The sequence below is a fragment of the Sclerotinia sclerotiorum genome, genomic scaffold (genome assembly GCF_000146945.2).
Source record: "Sclerotinia sclerotiorum 1980 UF-70 scaffold_14 genomic scaffold, whole genome shotgun sequence".
In the NCBI taxonomy this organism is placed as follows: Eukaryota; Fungi; Ascomycota; class Leotiomycetes; order Helotiales; family Sclerotiniaceae; genus Sclerotinia; species Sclerotinia sclerotiorum.
In genome coordinates, this window is record NW_001820822.1 from 342,106 (window position 1) to 361,896 (window position 19,791).

A 19,791-nucleotide genomic window follows, 5' to 3' on the forward strand; every position below is an offset into this window, starting at 1 on the left:
GGCGTTAAGCGTACCTTTCTTTCCTCACATCATTCATTCTAAAGTAAAGTTATTATGTTCTCACGAGGAGAAAAGCAACAAAAGATCTCGGCCAAATTTTTAATATGAATTTTTTGATTCCGTCCTAGTAGCTGCAGCTTACAAGGAGTCTCAATAAACCCCTCATTTCTTCCTTGTAAATTTTTTATTTGGCGTACATCTATGGTGAAAAGAATAGAAAAGATCTAATCAAAAAAATCGTGCTCAATTGAATTCGCACAACTTTCGATGAAGAAAAGGAGGACAGAGGGAATTTTGAATGGGAATAACCTTGAGTCTAGGTGAATATATCGATTTGGATGATTTGTAAAGTTGCAATATACATGATCTATGATCTATAATCTATAATCTATATTAAATCCTCCGGTTTCAAGCCAGCCACAACAGTACACATGACTTTCATGGAGACTCGTGACGGGTGTGACTAGAATGTCCCGAACAACTCGAAGTCTTATTAACGTACCTAGGTATATGTTTGGCATTTATCAACAACTAGGGGGTTTGTTACTGAAACTTTCTTCAGGTAACAAAAAGCAAAGAGTAAAAATTTGGTGATGAACACAATTTCTGCTTTTTCAAGATACAACACGGCACAAGAAAGAACAAGCACCATGCAGCTGAGAAAATGAAATTCAAGGTTAAAGATTAACCAACCACTCCAAATCCTTCAATCGCCTTTCCCGCCAAATTGGCACTGCAAGCCTAGCAATCTTAAGCACAATTCGACCCTCATCTGTAAGCAGAAAGACATTTTCGAAGTCTTAACTTCTCTTGATCTCTTGGAAAGCCTTCCATCCTACACAATCTCAACCAAATATCAACTTCACCTAACCCATCGGAACATAATCAATCCCACAAACACAAACGAACGGGGTTATTTTAGAAAAGCACTTTAAACCCTCAACAACGTGTACAAAGAGAGAAGGCCATCCATCAAACAGATTATCCTTATCAGACTTGGGAACGGTTTCGGTACGCATGAGGAACTTTCCTATATCGAGAATCCAAGTGTACCGGTACTCATGCAATTCAATGCGGCCAGCGATTCCCGGACCGATAGAAACCGAGCTCATAAAAAAGAAGTACCCAAGTAACCAAAAGAACCCGATCCAGCCAAGTCTATGGTAACCTTACGATCCCCCGCAAGATCCACAGCTTCACTGATCCGCTAAGAAGAAAAAGCTTCCGGCCCCAGACAACCACCCACCATCCGCCCATCATAAATTCTACGCTTCACCAAGCACAAACTCAAAACTTTAGCACGAAATAAATCGCGGTTTCCCCTCCATTTCTCACCTTATCATCGATAACACGATAACACAAACACAATAACACAAATTTTGAAAGCATGAGTGAGTAATTTTGAAAAGTTCTTATAGTCGTACCTCTTGTTACTTCCAATAGTTATTTCCTTCTTTTTTGCCTAATCCCATACAAGCGCCCTATGCGCGCTCGTCAGCTTCTGGCCACCGCGTGTCTTCTTGCATGACCTAGCCACATCTCACGTTGCGCTCCATCATCTGTCCGACAGAGCACTCTCGTGTTGAGCAGGGAGCGTACAGCACATTTCCCCGCGTTACTTGATGCGTAGGAGAGTCTGGGGACATCTTCTGCGTTTTGCATTATGTCTAGCTTACCACCCATCTCCACTCATTTGCATTGCTCTTGCTTAGTCTTTTTTCCTTCACACATAACATGCTTCATCCAATCTGACCTCGGTCGACGGTAGAGTGACATCGCCACCCTGTGCGCCAATCTCAGCTTTATAAAGCTCTTAAATACTCTCTCAACTTCTCGACAGAAGTGCTGATAAACCAGTGTATCGTACTTCTTGCGCCTTCGTACAACAAGAGTATGAGATTATGACTTCAATACTAGCTGCGCATCCTCTTACCTTGCAAGCATCTAGCATAATGGCTCAAATTGATGCGCCTGTCATGTCTCAAATAGCCGATCCCATGCTACAACGCAGGCCAAACGGAGAGATTGACAACAAGAATCGCGGTAGACGGCGAAGCCGTACCTCATTGCAACCTACAGAGGATGAAGGGGAGCTCTCACATGGAGAAATTGCGGAAGGTCACACTTCTGGTGATGATGGTCACCCAAGAAAGCGGAGGAGAAGTCGCAAAGGCCTGGACAAGAAGTTCGAATGTTCTACGGAAGGCTGTGGAAAGAGTTACTCTAGAGCCGAACATCTGTGAGATTTACACAATCGTAGTTGCATCCGTTGATTCATTGCTGACATCCTCTCCTTTTAGTTACCGTCACCAGCTAAATCATACCCCGAAACAAATATATAACTGCGACTTTGACGGTTGTTCAAGAACGTTTGTTAGGCAGGATTTGTGTAACAGGCATCGAGACCGACATACTGCGAAAGGGTCTCAACTACACAGAAAAGATTCAATTTTGAGTCAAGGGTCACCAGTATCACAGATCCCGCAACCACAGTCACTTCAAGGGTCCACATCTCCTGAAGTGACAAGGCCGAGTCTTATGGGGCCCACAATACGCACAACACAAATTCAATACCAGTCTCCACAAGACATTCGATCTACCTCATACTCCCCAGTGACTAACCCAGCATCTGGAACATATCCCGGTGGTGGATCAACTAATGGCGGAGATGGATATCCCTCGGTCAATTACAAGCGTTCTGATTCTGAGATGATTCATAGGGGCCAGAATACATCATCTGCCAGTTCTAACAGCAGAGGCCAACGGCATCCAAGCTTCGGAACTCCCGATGCCAAGTCGGTAGAGTTCTCGAGACCGCTGCAACCAAATGTTGGCCACTATGGTATGTTACCGACAGCCTCAAATAACCAAAACTACCGTAGCAATCAGGCACACAGCCCGCAGGCATATATAAGTCAACAGAATTTTCCCCCTTTTAGCTTACCGCCTTCGGGGTTTGCGAATGTGGCTGCAAACACGATTAACTCCGGTGAGACTGAGCCACTGCTCCAGACTCCAGTTTCTGCTGAATATCCAAATGAGATTAGCCAAGCCCAACAATCAGGCCCAGACATGATGCTTCTAGATCAAATGGCTGTATCAAACACGATGCCTGTATTTGGCGGCGAAGGATGCTACAATCGATCCCCTTGCGCCATCCCGGAAGACTTCGTAGCTTATCTTTTTAGCACCCAACAAAACGACATGGGTCAAATGAATTCACAACCTTATCCAAAGTAAGTATTTCGACCCGATTTTTTAATCTGTTTTATATTCAACTTACATTTCTAGCACCTACCCTGATGCTACAGCCCAGTATTATGCTCCATACTTCACTAATGATCTCGGCAATGGAGGTTTCTATCCTCCAGCTGCTCAACAATCTCACCACCCTATGGCTGTAACTAGTTTACTTGATACCAGCTTGCCAGAACAGTTTTGTCAGAAGAAAAGAGTCAAGCCATTATTGACTTGATCAAAGAGCGATTCAACGAGACTGGAAATGCACCGTTTGTTAAGCAGAAGAAGGAGAAACTTGTCGATGGGGACCGTAGTAAAGACAATCACATGATGAGTAGAAAAATGATGCAAACATACATCGGTAGTTACTGGTTACATTTCAGCGACCAAATGCCAATATGTAGGACTTTTCTTTGCTCTTAGACGGGCGGTGTAAACCTTGCTAATTTTCCTTACAGTACACAAACCAACCTTTTCTCCAGATAGGACACCAGATCTCCTTTTAATCGCAATGATGGCTATAGGTGCCTCGCTTCTTGATAAGGCTCACGGTCCAGCAGTGACGGAAGCCGGCGCGGATTTGTCGAATTTTTTAGCATGGCACCTCAGATGGGAGATATTTAATGACCATCAATTCCGTCCTCCAGCAAGTTTATGGGTGTTTCAGGCTCTGTTACTACTGGAGATATATGAAAAAATGTACTCGACCAGAGCACTTCACGAAAGAGCTCATATCCATCACGCAACCACAATCACTTTGATGCGTCGTGGTAGTTCATTGATAGGTCGTTCTGCATTGGATTCTCCCCCGAGTGCGAGAGACGACAAACATGGACACAATGATTCACGCCAGTCGTCAGCGTCAGCAGCTAATACACCTGACGAGTGGTGGAATCATTGGATTATAAATGAAGCCACAAGACGTGCTGCATTTGCGGCATTTGTTATAGACTCCACGCACGCAACAATGTTCGGGCATTCTACTGTTATGGTTGCTCACGAAATGCGTCTCCCTTTACCATGCGATGAAGCCATGTGGACTGCCACAAGTAGTGCTGAGGTTGGTAGGTTGGAGTCAAGCCTTCAAGCGAGTGGGATGAAACCTATATCGTTTTTGGAAGGTCTTAAACGGACCCTTAATGCTCAAGACGTGAGGACAAACTCTTTTGGTCGTACAATTTTGATGGCTGGCCTCTTGAGTGTCAGCTGGCATATGAATCAACGTGATCTGCAAGTCAACTCGTTAGGCGTATCGCAGGCACTGGGCGGCCGGGACAAATGGAGAGGATCTTTGACTCGAGCATTCGACCTTTGGATGCAAGATTTCGACTCATCTTTGCTGAAACAATCCGAAAATATGCCAGGGCCATATGCCTACACTGGTAAAGAAAATAATGTTGTATACCAATCTAGGACAGTGCTCCATCATCTCGCACACATGGCCATGCATGTTGACGTTGTCGACTGTCAAATATTTGCCCGAGCAAAACGTCTTCTTGGCCGCACGATCGGATCACAAGACTTAAACAGTGCCCAAAGAAGAATGCAAGACATTTGGGCACCGACTGCGAAAGCTAGGGACGCAACCTTTTATGCCATCAAATTTCTCTGCACTGTCCTCCTTCCCGAGAAACCCACCTCAATGTCTCATGGCTACGATCATGCACAACTGGATTCGATAGTGGATTATTCTGCTCGCGACGATGTTCTTCTCAACAGACCTTGGGTTTTATATTTTGCTGCTCTGATCGTTTGGTGCTATGGCTATGCTCTTGAAGGACCAACCACTGCTCCGGTCCCTGATCGTCATGTAAAGACTGATCAAGCCCGAGATATGCGAGCCTACTTGCGACGATTTGGCTCGATCAATAATCCCGAAGAACTGAAAATTTTGACCGGGCTCAATGGATGTTCTGGATTGCTCATGGTTCTCCAAGGTATCTTCCAGGAAACACGATGGGAGTTATTGCACGAAGCTGCATTATTATTGAACAATTGTATCAATCTTGTCAGTGGCCAGCCGTATCCACCTTCTCGTGATCTGTGAGGGAATTAGTTGGAAAGGAAAAGATAGGCCTTGTATGTAGGTAGATAGCTTTATGATTGTAAAATATAATTAGCGAGGCAAGGAAACTGGATGTTGAGATCGCTTGGGAAACAACACGGAGGGATTATTCCTTTACGAAATTTCAGGTATAGGCATCATGAAGATATCCAGGAGGACAATTTGTGATAAGGTTTGTTGCGTTGGTTGGGTTGGATCGAGATAAGTTATACAAATATATTATTCTGGCGGAGATTTCCGGGTATTAATCTCCTTGGGGTCTTGGTTAATGTATATGATAATTTTAGTTATTTAATTATTATTTATTAATTGAATATATTTATTATTTTATATTATGTTTTTGAATTATGTTTTTATATTATGTTTTTATATTATGTTTTTGAATTATGTTTTTATATTATGTTTTTATATTATGTTTTCGTTACGAGGTTTGCCGTCTAGATCACGTGAAAGTGCTCTAGGCTCTCGAGGTGGTTTATAACTAGGCGTCAAGCAGGGACTTAAAGTAATGACAATAATGCAATTCGTAACTAATAGTAGAGTATACTAACTGATTGATCTTGAGCACGAAGCTCTATACAAAGGGAATCCATCTTGGTTATATAGATGTTCATGCTCCCTTGGATCCTTTTGGATCCTCAAGCTCCAAAAGCTCCAAGTCACGTGTTTTCTGACAGTGCGTGCACATACGATCTTAAAGTGACCCAGATCACATATTAATTCGATGAAATCTGATCACTTTTGCACAAGGCCCAAACTCTCCTAATTAGTCAGTTGTTACTATCGTAACATATGGGCGGACTGCTGATAAACCACGTTATATTAAATAGATTATTTAAATGAAAAAAGATTATAATTTAAAAATAAATTTAATATTAAATAAAACATTATTTACATGTAGAAATAAGCCCCGATCTCAAATGTGATAATTGTTTATAAATAAAGCTTTGATAATAAATATTACATCTAGGTATTAGAGAAATATCCTTCAATCTATAGATGAGGTGAAATTTTGAGCCGTCAAGTTTTCGATTAGGTCGTTATAAAGAATCACATAGTAATCTTACAAAACTTAACTACAGAATGATGATAATTTCCATATCAAGCGTTAACCACCTAATGCGGATATCAACAGGTGACTAAACTCTCCGTACAACAAACCAGCACATCAAAACCCCACAAATCAAAGAACATCCTCCTACCTGCGCCGCTTCCTCATCTCACACATCGCATACCGACTCGGCTACATCGGATCACCGGCACACCAAATATCAGACACGTTACCCGAAGGAGACAAAACAGCCGATTTGCTACAGAAAATCCGCGTTTGATTCGTCGTTTGTGTATGCAGGGCTGAGGAAAATTGAAAATCTATGGAGGCCTACTTCGTATTCTGATCATAATGATCATCCTACTTTGTAATCTCATGAACTATTTTCTTTTTGTCTTCAGTAAAACTGTATTTGTTATTCGTGATGCTACGAGTGTAAGCATCATTGACGTAGGTCAAGAGTAGACGTGTCAGAGGCAAGCAAGCTATGAAACCTTCAGAGTACGAAAGAAATGTAGAGAGAGAGATGAACAATACAACTACAACGCGGCGTCTAAACGGCGTAATTTTGCATAAATCCTATGTAATCTTATATGTGCAAGGCATTCTTAATTTCCCTTATCTTTAAATAACATGGATATCTCTCCATTTATATAAATGTCAGTTCATATGCGCCCTTGTGTGTTTGATTCCGATTCTGTTTGATAGAGCATGATACATGTCGTTGTGTCTTAGGATACGCTCGCTTTAATATTTCCATCTCACCTACGTATCCGTACTGAGATATATATTTGCACGCCGCGGTTTTGGTTTAAATTTCGTTATACGTAAATATAAGTTATTTACGGAAAACTTGATTACTATTTTATATTTTATGTCTTCAGAATCCTGCGTTGTAAGTCATTCAGTTCAAGTCATATACAGTCATATCTCATCAGAGAAAGAGAATTCTTTGCATAGATAATTGACTAATGAGATATCCAGCTCAATGGTGTTCCCAGCAAATCAACACATGCACAACGCTTTGCTCTGGTAGTGTTAATACAAACACTTGTGATCTAGTATGTTTACTTTTCTATTCTACTTCTTCTTCCTCTTCTCACCTCCAATATACTCCCCACCTACTCTATATATTAAAATATCCACCGTAGACAACTCTCTGCTATGACTGCACCTGCAGTTCCAATTCCTCTTCCCCCGCCCTCCAATACTATGCCGAAACCATACCTTCCTATGTATGCGAGCAAGTATTCCAAAACTGTCTTATCGCCGGCGAAAACGATGCCGCTGCACAAAGAAAATGCATAGCTGAGGAATCATCTAATTGTGGACATCTTGACCCCGATTATTTCAATGTATCTGTCTCCTCCTCCGCTTCTGCCTCCGCTTCCTCAACATATTCATCCATCAAGTCTACTTCTATTATACTATCAGTTATAAGTAGAAGTATATCTATACCCACAAACACAGCCAACTCGGTAACTAGCACAACAAAAATCTTAACTCCTTTTCCCATAGCAACAGCTGTAACGACGCTGTGGAGTACATCTACCTCCGGATCAGGAAGTAGTGTGACGACCGGGAGTTCATCAATCGAAACTGAAATGACGGAGAATTCGTCAACGCTGTCTGCGGCGGATAGTAGTAGTAAGACTCAAGCATCGATATTACCGGGGATGACGGATGTAAGTGTTAGTGTGAGTGCTAAAAGTACGGTGACGCCGACGGCGACAGCGACTTCGGCGTCTGTTAGTGTTAATGGAGGTGGGAGGATGGTGGGGTTGGCATTTGGGGGGAGTTAGAGAATGTTGGTTGGTGGGGTGGGTTTGGGTTTGGGTTTGTGATGTAGGTTGTATATTGATGTTGTGAATGAGGCTGTGAATGGAAAGGGAGAAATGACGGGTATTGGGGATATGGAGTGGTGGCGTAGTGGAGTAGTGGATTGATAAAGAGGAGAATGTAGAGGTGAGGTAACATTTGATATTAAGACGAAGACGAAGATGGGAATGAGGATTTCATGAAATTTGGAAAGTGGATATGGAAATGAGCATGAGCATGAGCATGAGCATGGAAGTAACAACGCGAAATTCATGATCACGAAAGGAACACTCGTTTGACCGTACAAATTACGTCTAAAGAATGATACACATGCAATATCTACATCTAATTCCCACCTGACCAATTTCCAATCGTCAAATATTCCATACCATACCCACACACTTGCCTAACAATAACTCCCCCCACATCCAGAACCTCACACCATCTAATATTTACAAACCCCTCAAAAAATGCGCATCAGGATTCTCAAACATGCCCCCTCTAAACTCCACCACCTTCCACGGACCAATTTCCGATCGCGACACCCGTTCCGTTAGTGCATCTATGAAATCTTCATGACGCTCTACATTCGTAACACCATTCTCATTCCAGAAGTGAAAATTGAGTCCGGAATATTGGCGGAATTGGAGGAGGGAGCGTAGCCATTGGGGGTGATTGTCTAGATTTGTTGGGAGTGGGGCGGTGGAGGCGTAGTGGTTTTGAGGACGGAATATGGATTGGGCTGGGTTTTTGGTGAGTGTGGTGTTTGATGTATGTGATATGTGTAGTATATGTGTGAGAATGGAAGGATGGAAGGAGGTGGTTTGTAGGAAGTGGGGGATCAGGATATGGGAGATGGATTATTTACCTGATGCTGGATAGTCCATTCCTATATCCAGTTTTGGTTCCCCTTTGTATCGCAGAGATGCAATATCCATATCCCAACTTGTGTCTCCGAAGCGAATTTGCCATTTTTTATACAAGCGGTGGCGGTTGTGCTGGTAGTAGCAAGAAGAATAGTAGAAGAACCAGGGCTGTTTTAGAAATTGTTTATGGTGTCTATCGTGGACGTTGAGGTTAAGCTAATATGAAGATATATGAGTAAAAGTATCTTGTACATTTCGGAAATTGACCATAGATTTTAATGCAACAAAAAGACTTACCGTTTCTCTCACCCAAGGACAACTAAAATAATTTATAATAGCTTCCCACGCCTGAAACTCCGGACCCGAATCTTCATGTTTCGTCGATAATGAATAGGGGATCGGTAACCTCAAATGCGTAATAGCAGCTCGATCACGCTCTTTCAATCCAAAAAGATATTCCTCTGCATCCACCAAATCATCAAAGTGAAAAACACTTTTAGAGAATAAAGTTCCTCGAGCGTCTGGAAGCTCAAGATTGATTTGTTTGCATATCAGACGATAAGATGGGAAATCCGATGGGCCCGTGGTAGCACATTGTGTATGATCCCCTTTTCCGGAAGGGCAGGCGGAGCTTTTTAGACCATTAGGAGCTACGCACGAATGGAAGGAATAAGATGAGCTATTGGCATCTCGCGAGATGTGAACTATGTTTTCGCTAACAACATCTTTCCAAATTGTATCTCGGATCTCTCTTGGGAGACGAAGTAAGGTGGATTTACTTTGCACTTCGCAAGCTCGGATATGGTCTCTTCGGGTGGCATCGGCGATTCTTTTCATCTCCTCAACTTCCGCTTCCTCCTCTTCGCGTTTCCTTTCCATGTAAAAAGTCTTCGCTTCCTCGAAGGTAGGTCGTAAATTATGATATTCCTGAATCAGATCGTCATGACCTCTAAACAGTACTTCGAGAACCATCTCAAGATCTCCAGATGACATATCCCCATCCTCTTGAAAGTTTTCAGTAAAGTGTATGAATTGTTCATAGATTGTGGGATCATCTTGAAAACGAGACTACATGGTTTCGATTAGCCTTGTTATCAATTTCAGAAGTTTGGAATGTCTTGGTATTTCTTACTTTAATGGTATTCAGATACCTGTGAATCACGAAACGGGTAGCGATCTCACGACTGCTAACTGATGATTCCGGTTGATTGACTTGAGAAGCGTTACCTTCCATGACTGTCGAAGTATGAGAGACTATGTTGGGGTTCCGAGAAAATAGTTGAAAGGGAAATGGGGAGGTCGGCTAATTGACTCTGAGGAAAAGAATATTTATGATGAGATAGATTTAAGTTGGCATGAGCTGTATATAGCGTATATAGATCGATGTATATCTAGTACCTATCTTATCATTTATACAATATCCCACCACATCAATATCCGAAGTGTGGATATTAGTTCAAGGCATCAGAAGCAACTACACAAGGATGTGAAGCTCAAATCAGCTTAGTTTAGGCACCACGGAGGCACGACATCACATGACCTTTTATTTGAACATTGGCTAACGGTACGTCTGTAAGCTGTTGAGTTATTTTACTCTTATTATTAGTACTAATATCCAAAGTCTGCTATCATTTGCTTGTTTATGAGCACAAGTAAACTAAGAATACCTATTTGTAATAGCTAATTATGGATTCAGTAGAAGATATTAAATTGTCAGCTTTTGTACTTCTCAAGCAGATTATTTCATGGACATTCTGGTATCAATAAACTCCTAAACTCCAATTCCCTAGAATGGCCTTCCAAATCCCAATATGCAACTATTGCAATACACGATGAGGAAATATTTTCCGTGCCGCCACATTCACCTGATACTCATGAATACCATCTCCAGCTCCAATATATCTGCGAAAAGGTTAGCGTCAGGAATATGGAATATGGAAAAAGAGCATACAGTAGCCTGCCATCCTCACTCCAGGCGAGCCCCATAGTTTCAACTGGTTCGCTCCTACCCTCCCGCTCTCGCCTCGACAAATTACTATCGTTCCTCACATCGAGGCTGAGCCGAGTAAGTGCATCCAACGGTCGCCATGGTTGCTGCCTTGATCTTTGAGCAGAGGTTCGACTTTCTTCATCTACTCCCTCAGCTTGAGCTGCGGATTGGGCTTCTCGAGGGAATCGCGTTCGATACATCTCCTCAAGCTCAGCCCAAGCGTTAGGAGCGGTCTCATAGCTTATGGTGGAAAGACGAGGGGCGAGTGACAGACGTTCCAGGCCAGAAAACGTATCTGCGCTTGTCCGTAGACTTCCGTCAGACTCAATATCCATTGAGTTATCACCCGATACTAATGATGCTTGCCGTCTAATCTCATTCTGCATTGCGCGTCTTTCTCGATCCTGGTTTTGCCTGTCAATAAACGCTCGGAATGAAGCAGGGGTGCGATCAGAATTCACGAATTCTCGCAAAGCACTTGGCAGACCGGTCGTAGATATGCGGCGTTCTGTGCTGCCAGAACCATCGCGAGATGTTGTGGATGCATTCACCGATCTTTCTCCATCCAAGGAGCCCCATCTGGAGCTGCTTGCTTGCGTTTGAGCCTCACGTGCTGCGTCTCTCTGCCGGCGGGCCATTCGATGTGCCTGCAATATCTCCATTTCATCAAGGGTTGGCGGAAGTTGGTGTCTATCTGTCAAATCGCGGGTAAGATTCCTCAGTTGCTGTCGCTCGAAATCCAAGCCTAGATAGTCCGGTATTGCATTTGCAGAAGCCTCGGAGGGCGACTCAGTACGAAAAGCACGAAGCCTTGCATCAATCCTAGCCTCTATCGTCATAGGGTCATTTGAGCGCTCTATCACCCAAACCCGTTCAACGCCATCCCCGCGAGAATCGATATCGATTATCTGCCTAGAAGTAAACAAATCCCGGACATCTGTTACACCAATGCGTCCGCTGGCTTCAGTCCAAGCAAGGAGATCGAAGGAGTTTGGCGAGAATTCCATGGCTCTGACAGCTCCAGATTCAACATTGGGCCGCGATGTAGTGAAAGTGACTAGTAATGGATCGACATCATCATTAGTAAGGAGTTCGGTCAAGAAAATCGATATGACTCCGTATTGAGTGGCTACAGCAAGATATCTGCCCGAGTGAGAAAAGCATGCTGCGAATGAGCCTCTCATAGAAGTTTTATCCGCTGGTCGTTGCCCTTGGAGCTGAATCCTGCCAGAAAACACCCATTCGTACTCATTCATGTGTGAGCTAAAACGAGACTGTGATACTTGCTTCATCTGTCTTTTGTGAATGTAAAGGAATGGATCATCGCAGCTGTGTAAAGTTAATCAATCGTCATTCTCAGGTAAAGTTTGGAGGCCTACATTGCAACGAGGAGATCACCTTTCGGTGATATTACAGCACGATTCACATAATCAGGGTATTTGAGGGTATCTAAAATCTCCGAGTCATGTAAACTCAATATAGTAACAGAACTATCGTTGAGTGCCGCAACAGCCACCGGATCTGTATATCCCGTTTGTAATGATGATTCTGATGGGAACCAAAGTGTTATGCAGTTTACAACGTCAGAACCGACCCTTTTCGATACATGTGGAGTAGTGGCATCAGGACTAGATCTTCGGGAATCGTTGGAAGATTCCCTCTGAATTGCTCTTGCAGTTGGTTGGAGGATGAGAGGTAAACGAGCATCGGCATCAGCACTGACTTCCAGAAACGAATCGATCTTACCGGGTCTGTCCCCGTCTCCCACATAGAAGCTCGTGAATTGACCCCTATCTCCTCCGGCGCATACCCAATCCTTGGCGGCTATCAAACATCGCGGTTCATATTTTAAAGTCGTGAGAAGCTCTCGTGAGCGAGATTTGGTATTGAGACAGATTATGTCGTGCGAACTTGGGTAGTAAACAATATCCTGCTTTGGAGAACTCAACAAATCGTGCAACTGCCAATGACTATATAAAGTCAGCAATCTCCTCGTTCCATTTAGCAGACGCCAACAACTGCCAAACAAGCAAGTACAGTATCAGGCAGACATTTACAAGAACAGGTTTTTGAATAGACGCCATCAAGGGATCTGCGATAATGCGCAAACTACCACATCATTGCATCCGACTCATACACGAATGCGCACAACGGAGATCTTCCGTACCTTGGACATATGGAAGCATGATAGTATTTTCGAGGCGACGGGCGAATTAAGCCATCTGTAGGATGAAATCTACGAGCGTGCAAGTAATCAGCATATGGTTCAAATCAATTATTTACAAGGTAAACTAAGTTGTACAAACTCACGAGCTTTCTTCTTTGACAGCCATGCTGTCGTGCACTCAAGATGTTGCAACCATGCACAACAGATTGTAAACAAAGTATTTGGATGAATCTAACAAAGTTTAAACCTTGCAAATGTTGACTATTATTTATATGCTAAGATGTGTTCTTTTAAAGATTTCCTTTCATAGATGAAAAAAATAACACGGGGCATACCAAGTGGTAAAAGTGTACAGAGACAGTGCTGTGATTTGCGACTGATAGATAATGTGAAGCATGATGTTTTCAACCGGAACTTGTATTCGAAGACGACGTCAAGCAGCTTACTAATTTCGGGAAACTAAGAGTCTCGTACATTCTAAGTGGATAAAGTGTACGGTGGCCCCACAATTTGAATACCTCATAGGCTCATTACCCTTGCCACATCAACAAACATATTTCTCGAGATAAAATTATCACGTGCTAGTTTCGATGATGTTCTACCAATTCCTATCAATCGAGCAAAAAAAGGACGCTAAAAATGACATTTTTTTCCTTGTGGCCCGCCGTTGATTTATATTTTCTCCCTCCATCCTCTCAATCTTGAGAAACTTCTAATTTATACATTTTTCTACCAATTCCTTCTTCTCCTACCTAATCCAATTCCTTCTGCAATTAGGTTTTTTATTATACAGAAGTGATCAAGATGTTTGCTTCCAGAATTTCCAGAGCTGTAAGTTTCTTGTACTAAGTTCGAGTTAAAAAGCATTATCAACAAATTGCTAACTTCTCTTCGTCAATAGCTTCCAAGGGCAACATCATCCGTCACACGCTCAGCACCTCTTCGCACACCATTAGGGTCATCGTTTACCAGACGATGGAACTCAGATGATGCGGACAAAAAGGTCAAGGGACCAGTCATTGGTATTGACTTGGGTATGTTCATTCTATGCAGTGGCAAGCGGGCTTGTTCGAATTGCACATTAACATTTTATTAGGTACCACTAACTCAGCTGTTGCTGTGATGGAAGGTCAAACCGCAAAGATTATCGAGAACTCAGAAGGTAATTTTTTTGCAATTCGTTACTTTTAACCCAGCGCTGACTCGATGCATAGGTGCCCGTACAACCCCATCAGTCGTAGCTTTCGCACAAGATGGTGAAAGGTTAGTCGGTGTATCTGCAAAGCGTCAAGCTGTTGTCAACCCAGAGAACACTTTGTTCGCCACAAAGCGTTTGATCGGAAGAAAGTTCACCGACGCCGAGGTTCAACGTGATATCAAGGAGGTTCCATACAAGATCGTCCAGCACACAAACGGAGATGCTTGGGTTTCTGCTCGTGGCGAGAAATACTCTCCATCGCAAATTGGTGGATTCGTTTTGCAAAAGATGAAGGAAACCGCTGAGGCCTATCTTACCAAGCCTGTTCAAAATGCCGTCGTCACCGTTCCTGCTTATTTCAACGATTCCCAACGTCAAGCCACCAAGGATGCTGGTCAAATTGCCGGTTTGAACGTTCTCAGAGTCGTTAACGAGCCAACAGCTGCCGCTCTCGCTTATGGTTTGGAGAAGGACGAGGACAAGATTATCGCTGTATACGACTTGGGTGGAGGTACTTTCGATATCTCCGTCCTCGAGATTCAAAAGGGTGTTTTCGAAGTCAAATCCACTAACGGAGACACTCACTTGGGAGGTGAAGATTTTGACATCCACTTGGTTCGTCACTTGGTCCAACAATTCAAGAAAGACTCTGGCATTGATCTCTCCGGTGATCGCATGGCCATTCAACGTATCCGTGAAGCTGCTGAAAAGGCTAAAATCGAGTTGTCTTCTTCCATGCAAACTGATATCAACCTTCCTTTCATCACTGCCGACTCCTCTGGACCAAAGCACATCAACCAAAAGCTCTCCCGATCACAACTCGAGAAGCTCGTTGATCCATTAATCAGCCGCACCATCGAGCCAGTACGAAAGGCTTTGAAGGATGCCAACCTCGCTGCTAAGGACATTCAAGAAGTTATCTTGGTTGGTGGAATGACCCGTATGCCAAAGGTCAGCGAGTCTGTCAAGTCCATCTTTGGTCGTGACCCCGCCAAATCCGTCAACCCAGACGAGGCTGTTGCCATGGGTGCTGCCATCCAAGGTGGTGTCCTCGCTGGTAACGTTACTGATGTCCTTCTTTTGGATGTTACACCATTGTCTCTTGGTATTGAGACACTCGGAGGTGTATTCACTCGATTGATCAACCGAAACACTACCATCCCAACCAAGAAATCTCAAATCTTCTCTACCGCAGCTGATTTCCAAACTGCTGTCGAGATCAAGGTTTATCAAGGTGAGCGTGAGCTTGTCCGCGACAACAAGATGCTCGGAAACTTCCAACTTGTTGGTATCCCACCTGCCCACAGAGGTGTTCCTCAAATCGAGGTCACCTTCGACATTGATGCCGACGCTATCGTCCATGTTCACGCTAAGGACAAGTCTACCAACAAGGATCACTCCATCACCATCGCTTCCGGCTCTGGTCTTTCTGACGCTGAAATTCAGAACATGGTCGATGACTCTGAAAGATATGCCGAGTCTGATAAGGAGCGCAAGGCTGCTATTGAGGCTGCCAACAGATCCGACAGTGTTCTAAACGATACCGAAAAGGCTTTGAACGAATTCGCCGACAGACTTGACAAGACCGAGGCTGATGGCATCCGTGAGAAAATTACCGCTCTCCGTGAGTTTGTCAGCAAGAGTCAATCCGGAGAAGGTACTGTCACTGCTGCCGAGTTGAAGGAGAAGACCGACGAGCTCCAAATGGCCAGCTTGAACCTCTTCGACAAGATGCACAAGGCCCGTTCCGAGTCCGGAGAGGCCAAGCCAGAAGGTACCGAGGGCAGTGCGTCAGAGGGCGAGGCCAAGGACGGCGAGAAGAAGCCTTGAAAGATTTAATACAGGCATATTTCATCTCAACTCTTTTAGCGATATCCAGGAGCACACATAGAGCTACCATTCATTGTATTTTTGTACTCTTATGTTGCATATAAAGCAACGATTTCTCTTGTCACACATACATTTTTTTTTTACTCATCATAGCTTTGGGACAAAAAGGCGTTGGAGCAACCAATGCTGTTCGCTAGATTTCAGCGTTCATGGAATGTGTTACGAGGCAAAAATTATGGAAAATGGCATTACTCTGGCTGTGTACAAAAATTAGGATAAGACGACGACGAATAATATGACATCCCCTCTCATGACTGAACTTGGTAGTTCTGATTTCTAATGACATTGATGTTATTGACCCTTGATACATGTTCAATATCAAAATGTAATGACGTTTGAAGGCTCAAACATATTACATATAAGGTCTAGCCCTGGCGTAGAGGCATGTATATAGATAATACTCGTGATATATTTATTATTAATACATAGTAGGTATAAACAGTTCCAGTTCAATCGACACCTGAGAATGATCTGAAAAATCTTCCCGCGACTTATCACCATAGCTAATTAATGATATCCGCTATTCTTTTCTGTGACTACTCGGTAGACATGCTCATCCAATGAAGTTAAAATCTCTTAAGATAGCGCTGGAACAGTTTTACCAGGAAACTCGTCGCAATAGTAGTACAATATGTCCTTCCAATTCTATACAATGGGATTCCTTTTTGATAAATGAAATATTCTCAAGATGAGTCAAAGAATACTGGTAAAATGCATCGAAAGCATTGTAGGGAAGCGGCTGGGAGAAGACAATATTAACGCACTAGTACCAGAAGTGGTTAGGCTGATTCTTGATAACGAAAGCTCGCCCTAGCAAATTTGCCCACTCAAAGCGATATTTTAAATAAGAACTTCACGTTGAACCTCGAACACCCCACAATCGAAGTCACCATCAACCACTCTGCCATCGAATTTAGCAGAGGAAATTACGAGTGCTTTGTACAGTAAAAGGCTCGCATTTTGGCCGCAGTTTTCATACTAGATACCCCGCCGAAGAAAAAGAGCACACCTACTACACAATGTCCAGAGTCGCAAAGTGAGAAATTTCAATATTTCCAGTCAACCGTCAGCACAATCTAACAAACATTATAGTAATCGGGATTGGGCTGATGACGAGGATCTCGAGGATTCCAACGAGCTCCCACAGTCAACGACCACTACCAACAAAGATGGCACACAAACCATTGTAACCTGGAGATTCAACGATGATGGAAAGAAGGTCAAGACTACACGTCGCATCAGATTCACAAAAGTTAAGGAAATCGTCAACCCAAGAGTGGCCGAGAGAAAGTCCTGGGGCAAGTTCGGATTATCCCAAAAGGATGCTGCGGGGGTGAGTACAACAGGAATTTCGATTAGGAAATTCATTAATAGCTGATATTTATTTTTCAGCCTGCTTCGGATACAACCAGTGTAGGAGAGAACATTATATTCAGACCAAGCACGAACTGGAGAAAGGATGCTAAGGAGGAGGTCTCAGATGCCGGAGCTATGAAGAACAAGTTGAAGGACAAGCAAGTCAAATGTCGTATTTGTAGCGGAGAGCATTTCACAGCCAAGTGTCCCTTCAAGGGCACAATGGCACCTTTGGGTGAAGAAGGCGCAGTCGACGTTGCCGCTGGCCATGCAGATACTCCAGAGGGTCCTGGCGGTCTTGGTGCAGGTAAATCTTCATACGTACCACCTCATCTCAGAAATGGCGGTGCCGCTGGTGGTGAGAGAATGGGTGGTGGCAAGTTTGAAAGGGATGATTTGGCGACTCTACGTGTCACGAACGTAAGTCATTCACGCTCCATAGACCCATTTACCACTTTACTAACATACAGATTAGGTCTCAGAAATGGCCGAGGAACAAGAACTTCGGGATATGTTCGAGCGCTTCGGCAGAGTCACAAGAGTCTTTTTGGCGAAGGACAGAGAAACTGGTTTGGCGAAGGGGTTCGCATTTATTAGTTTCCAGGAGAGATCGGACGCCGCGAAGGCGTGTGAAAAAATGGATGGTTATGGTTTCAAGCACTTGATTTTACGAGTCGAATTTGCAAAGAAAGCCACATAGATATTTTGATATTTATGAAGGATTGAGCGTACCTATGCGTCATGGGATATTTATTGATTCTTTTATTCATGGGGCCATGGCTCATGGAAGTTTATGAAGTTTACTATCAGGAATGGTCTGCCTGCAAAAATGAAAAGTCAGTTAGCCGAGATATCTTGCCTTGAACCAAAATAAGCATGTAGGTATGTATGTATTTGAATGATGGACATTTGGCCCCAGTGTAACGTGAAACAGTAGGACGTTCATGGCGCAATGGAAGGCACAAGTTATGCAAAATCATATTCACCACGTTTTTCTGTCGAGTCATTTGTGAAAATAGAGTCCAAGTTTAGTCCGAGAGCCTTTCCATAGTGCATACACACAGACATGAACCTTTAACCCCCAATGTTCTTATCTGACCTTGCTGACATCCGGCTAAACTCGTCGCCTATCACAATCCCTCTTTCTTTTCAAGTCTGGAATTTCTTTTGCGGTACCTAGTTAGGGCATGTTTCTTGATGGCGCAAAATGTTGTGGTTGAAATCGAACCATCTTTTCATTCCAAGTGGTGTGCTCGCGAGGTCATAGAGCTCTAGAAGGCGGAGGATAGTTATAAATGGGAAACTATTCCGTACTATCTAGATTAACCAGTGGTTGCTAGGTAGACTTGGACAAGGGTACCTACCTACGGTATATCGTTCGGGGTATACTCGTATTTATAGGTTTATCTCTACTCTATAACATCACTGTTATTAGCTCATGCACGTGCAAATCTGACCAGGAGAATCATTAGGATGAATGAAAGTGGGTCAGATTCTTGAGGGATTTCCGGCTCAATCATGTAAATTACAGTACCTCTATTCAACCAATCCCATAAAAAGGATATTCGATTTGATATATTAAGGTACCGGCCGACCATCATGTCCCCCGTCTATATAATTACATATTATCTATCAACATGGGAATAGATGCGCGGCCTTCGAAGTCTGCACGGTTTGTTTTTCTCTTCAAGATAATTACTCCTGCAGGACATGAACCATCGATTGAGTTTTTCCTCTCTGTATCTGCGATTGGACAATGGCCTGCGGATGGTAAGGATTCTCCGCATGCTCTCTCCATCAAAAGAGTCATGAACATCCGTTAAGCGGCGCGCCAAAGGCGCATGTCAAAGAGGCAAATGGCAGGACCAAGTGCAAATGGTGGTTTGTGCTTGATGGACCCGATGGTCACAGCGAGAGTGCTTAACCGCAATAGCTTCTGGCTCTGGTCCCCTAGTGCCCTTTCGGATTGTTTACAAACCCTATCTTTCTCTTTTGGTTTTTACTTTCATCGATTTTTGTCTCTGATATTGTTACACACATCTTTGCTTGACGTATTGATGATATGCACATGCATCCTACTATCGTTTGAACGTTTACATTCTATTGAATACTAGTTAGTGGTATTTTTCACATCACACCCCACAACCTTT

At 43.3% G+C, this 19,791-nt stretch overlaps 7 protein-coding genes across 7 annotated transcripts; 4 read left to right on the forward strand and 3 right to left on the reverse strand.

Annotated features, from left to right (window-relative positions):
• Positions 1–768: 768 nt before the first annotated feature.
• On the reverse strand, positions 769–1,019 carry SS1G_09740 (predicted protein; the record flags this gene model as incomplete). The annotated part of the gene is made up of 2 exons (XM_001589057.1): positions 769–835; positions 910–1,019. 2 exons carry the CDS (start codon positions 1,017–1,019, stop codon positions 769–771), a joined length of 177 nt encoding a protein of 58 aa, XP_001589107.1.
• Positions 1,020–1,952: 933 nt separating this feature from the next.
• Positions 1,953–5,287, forward strand: SS1G_09741 (hypothetical protein; the record flags this gene model as incomplete). Its single annotated transcript, XM_001589058.1, has 5 exons — positions 1,953–2,239; positions 2,301–2,369; positions 2,721–3,236; positions 3,292–3,440; positions 3,699–5,287. The coding sequence occupies 5 exons, from the start codon at positions 1,953–1,955 to the stop codon at positions 5,285–5,287; spliced, it is 2,610 nt and encodes an 869-aa protein (XP_001589108.1).
• A 2,414-nt stretch (positions 5,288–7,701) lies between these two features.
• Positions 7,702–10,274, reverse strand: SS1G_09742 (predicted protein; the record flags this gene model as incomplete). The annotated part of the gene is made up of 7 exons (XM_001589059.1): positions 7,702–7,775; positions 7,815–7,985; positions 8,028–8,102; positions 8,569–8,619; positions 9,043–9,256; positions 9,338–10,108; positions 10,173–10,274. The coding sequence occupies 7 exons, from the start codon at positions 10,272–10,274 to the stop codon at positions 7,702–7,704; spliced, it is 1,458 nt and encodes a 485-aa protein (XP_001589109.1).
• A 274-nt stretch (positions 10,275–10,548) lies between these two features.
• Positions 10,549–13,363, reverse strand: SS1G_09743 (hypothetical protein; the record flags this gene model as incomplete). The annotated part of the gene is made up of 5 exons (XM_001589060.1): positions 10,549–10,617; positions 10,906–10,942; positions 10,992–12,359; positions 12,410–13,000; positions 13,341–13,363. The coding sequence occupies 5 exons, from the start codon at positions 13,361–13,363 to the stop codon at positions 10,549–10,551; spliced, it is 2,088 nt and encodes a 695-aa protein (XP_001589110.1).
• A 638-nt stretch (positions 13,364–14,001) lies between these two features.
• On the forward strand, positions 14,002–16,225 carry SS1G_09744 (hypothetical protein; the record flags this gene model as incomplete). The annotated part of the gene is made up of 4 exons (XM_001589061.1): positions 14,002–14,028; positions 14,099–14,231; positions 14,309–14,359; positions 14,412–16,225. 4 exons carry the CDS (start codon positions 14,002–14,004, stop codon positions 16,223–16,225), a joined length of 2,025 nt encoding a protein of 674 aa, XP_001589111.1.
• Positions 16,226–17,304: 1,079 nt separating this feature from the next.
• SS1G_09745 (hypothetical protein) lies at positions 17,305–18,341 on the forward strand (the record flags this gene model as incomplete). Its single annotated transcript, XM_001589062.1, has 4 exons — positions 17,305–17,321; positions 17,378–17,618; positions 17,678–18,061; positions 18,117–18,341. 4 exons carry the CDS (start codon positions 17,305–17,307, stop codon positions 18,339–18,341), a joined length of 867 nt encoding a protein of 288 aa, XP_001589112.1.
• Positions 18,342–19,278: 937 nt separating this feature from the next.
• On the forward strand, positions 19,279–19,464 carry SS1G_09746 (predicted protein; the record flags this gene model as incomplete). The annotated part of the gene is made up of 1 exon (XM_001589063.1): positions 19,279–19,464. The coding sequence occupies one exon, from the start codon at positions 19,279–19,281 to the stop codon at positions 19,462–19,464; it is 186 nt and encodes a 61-aa protein (XP_001589113.1).
• Between the last annotated feature and the right edge of the window lie 327 nt (positions 19,465–19,791).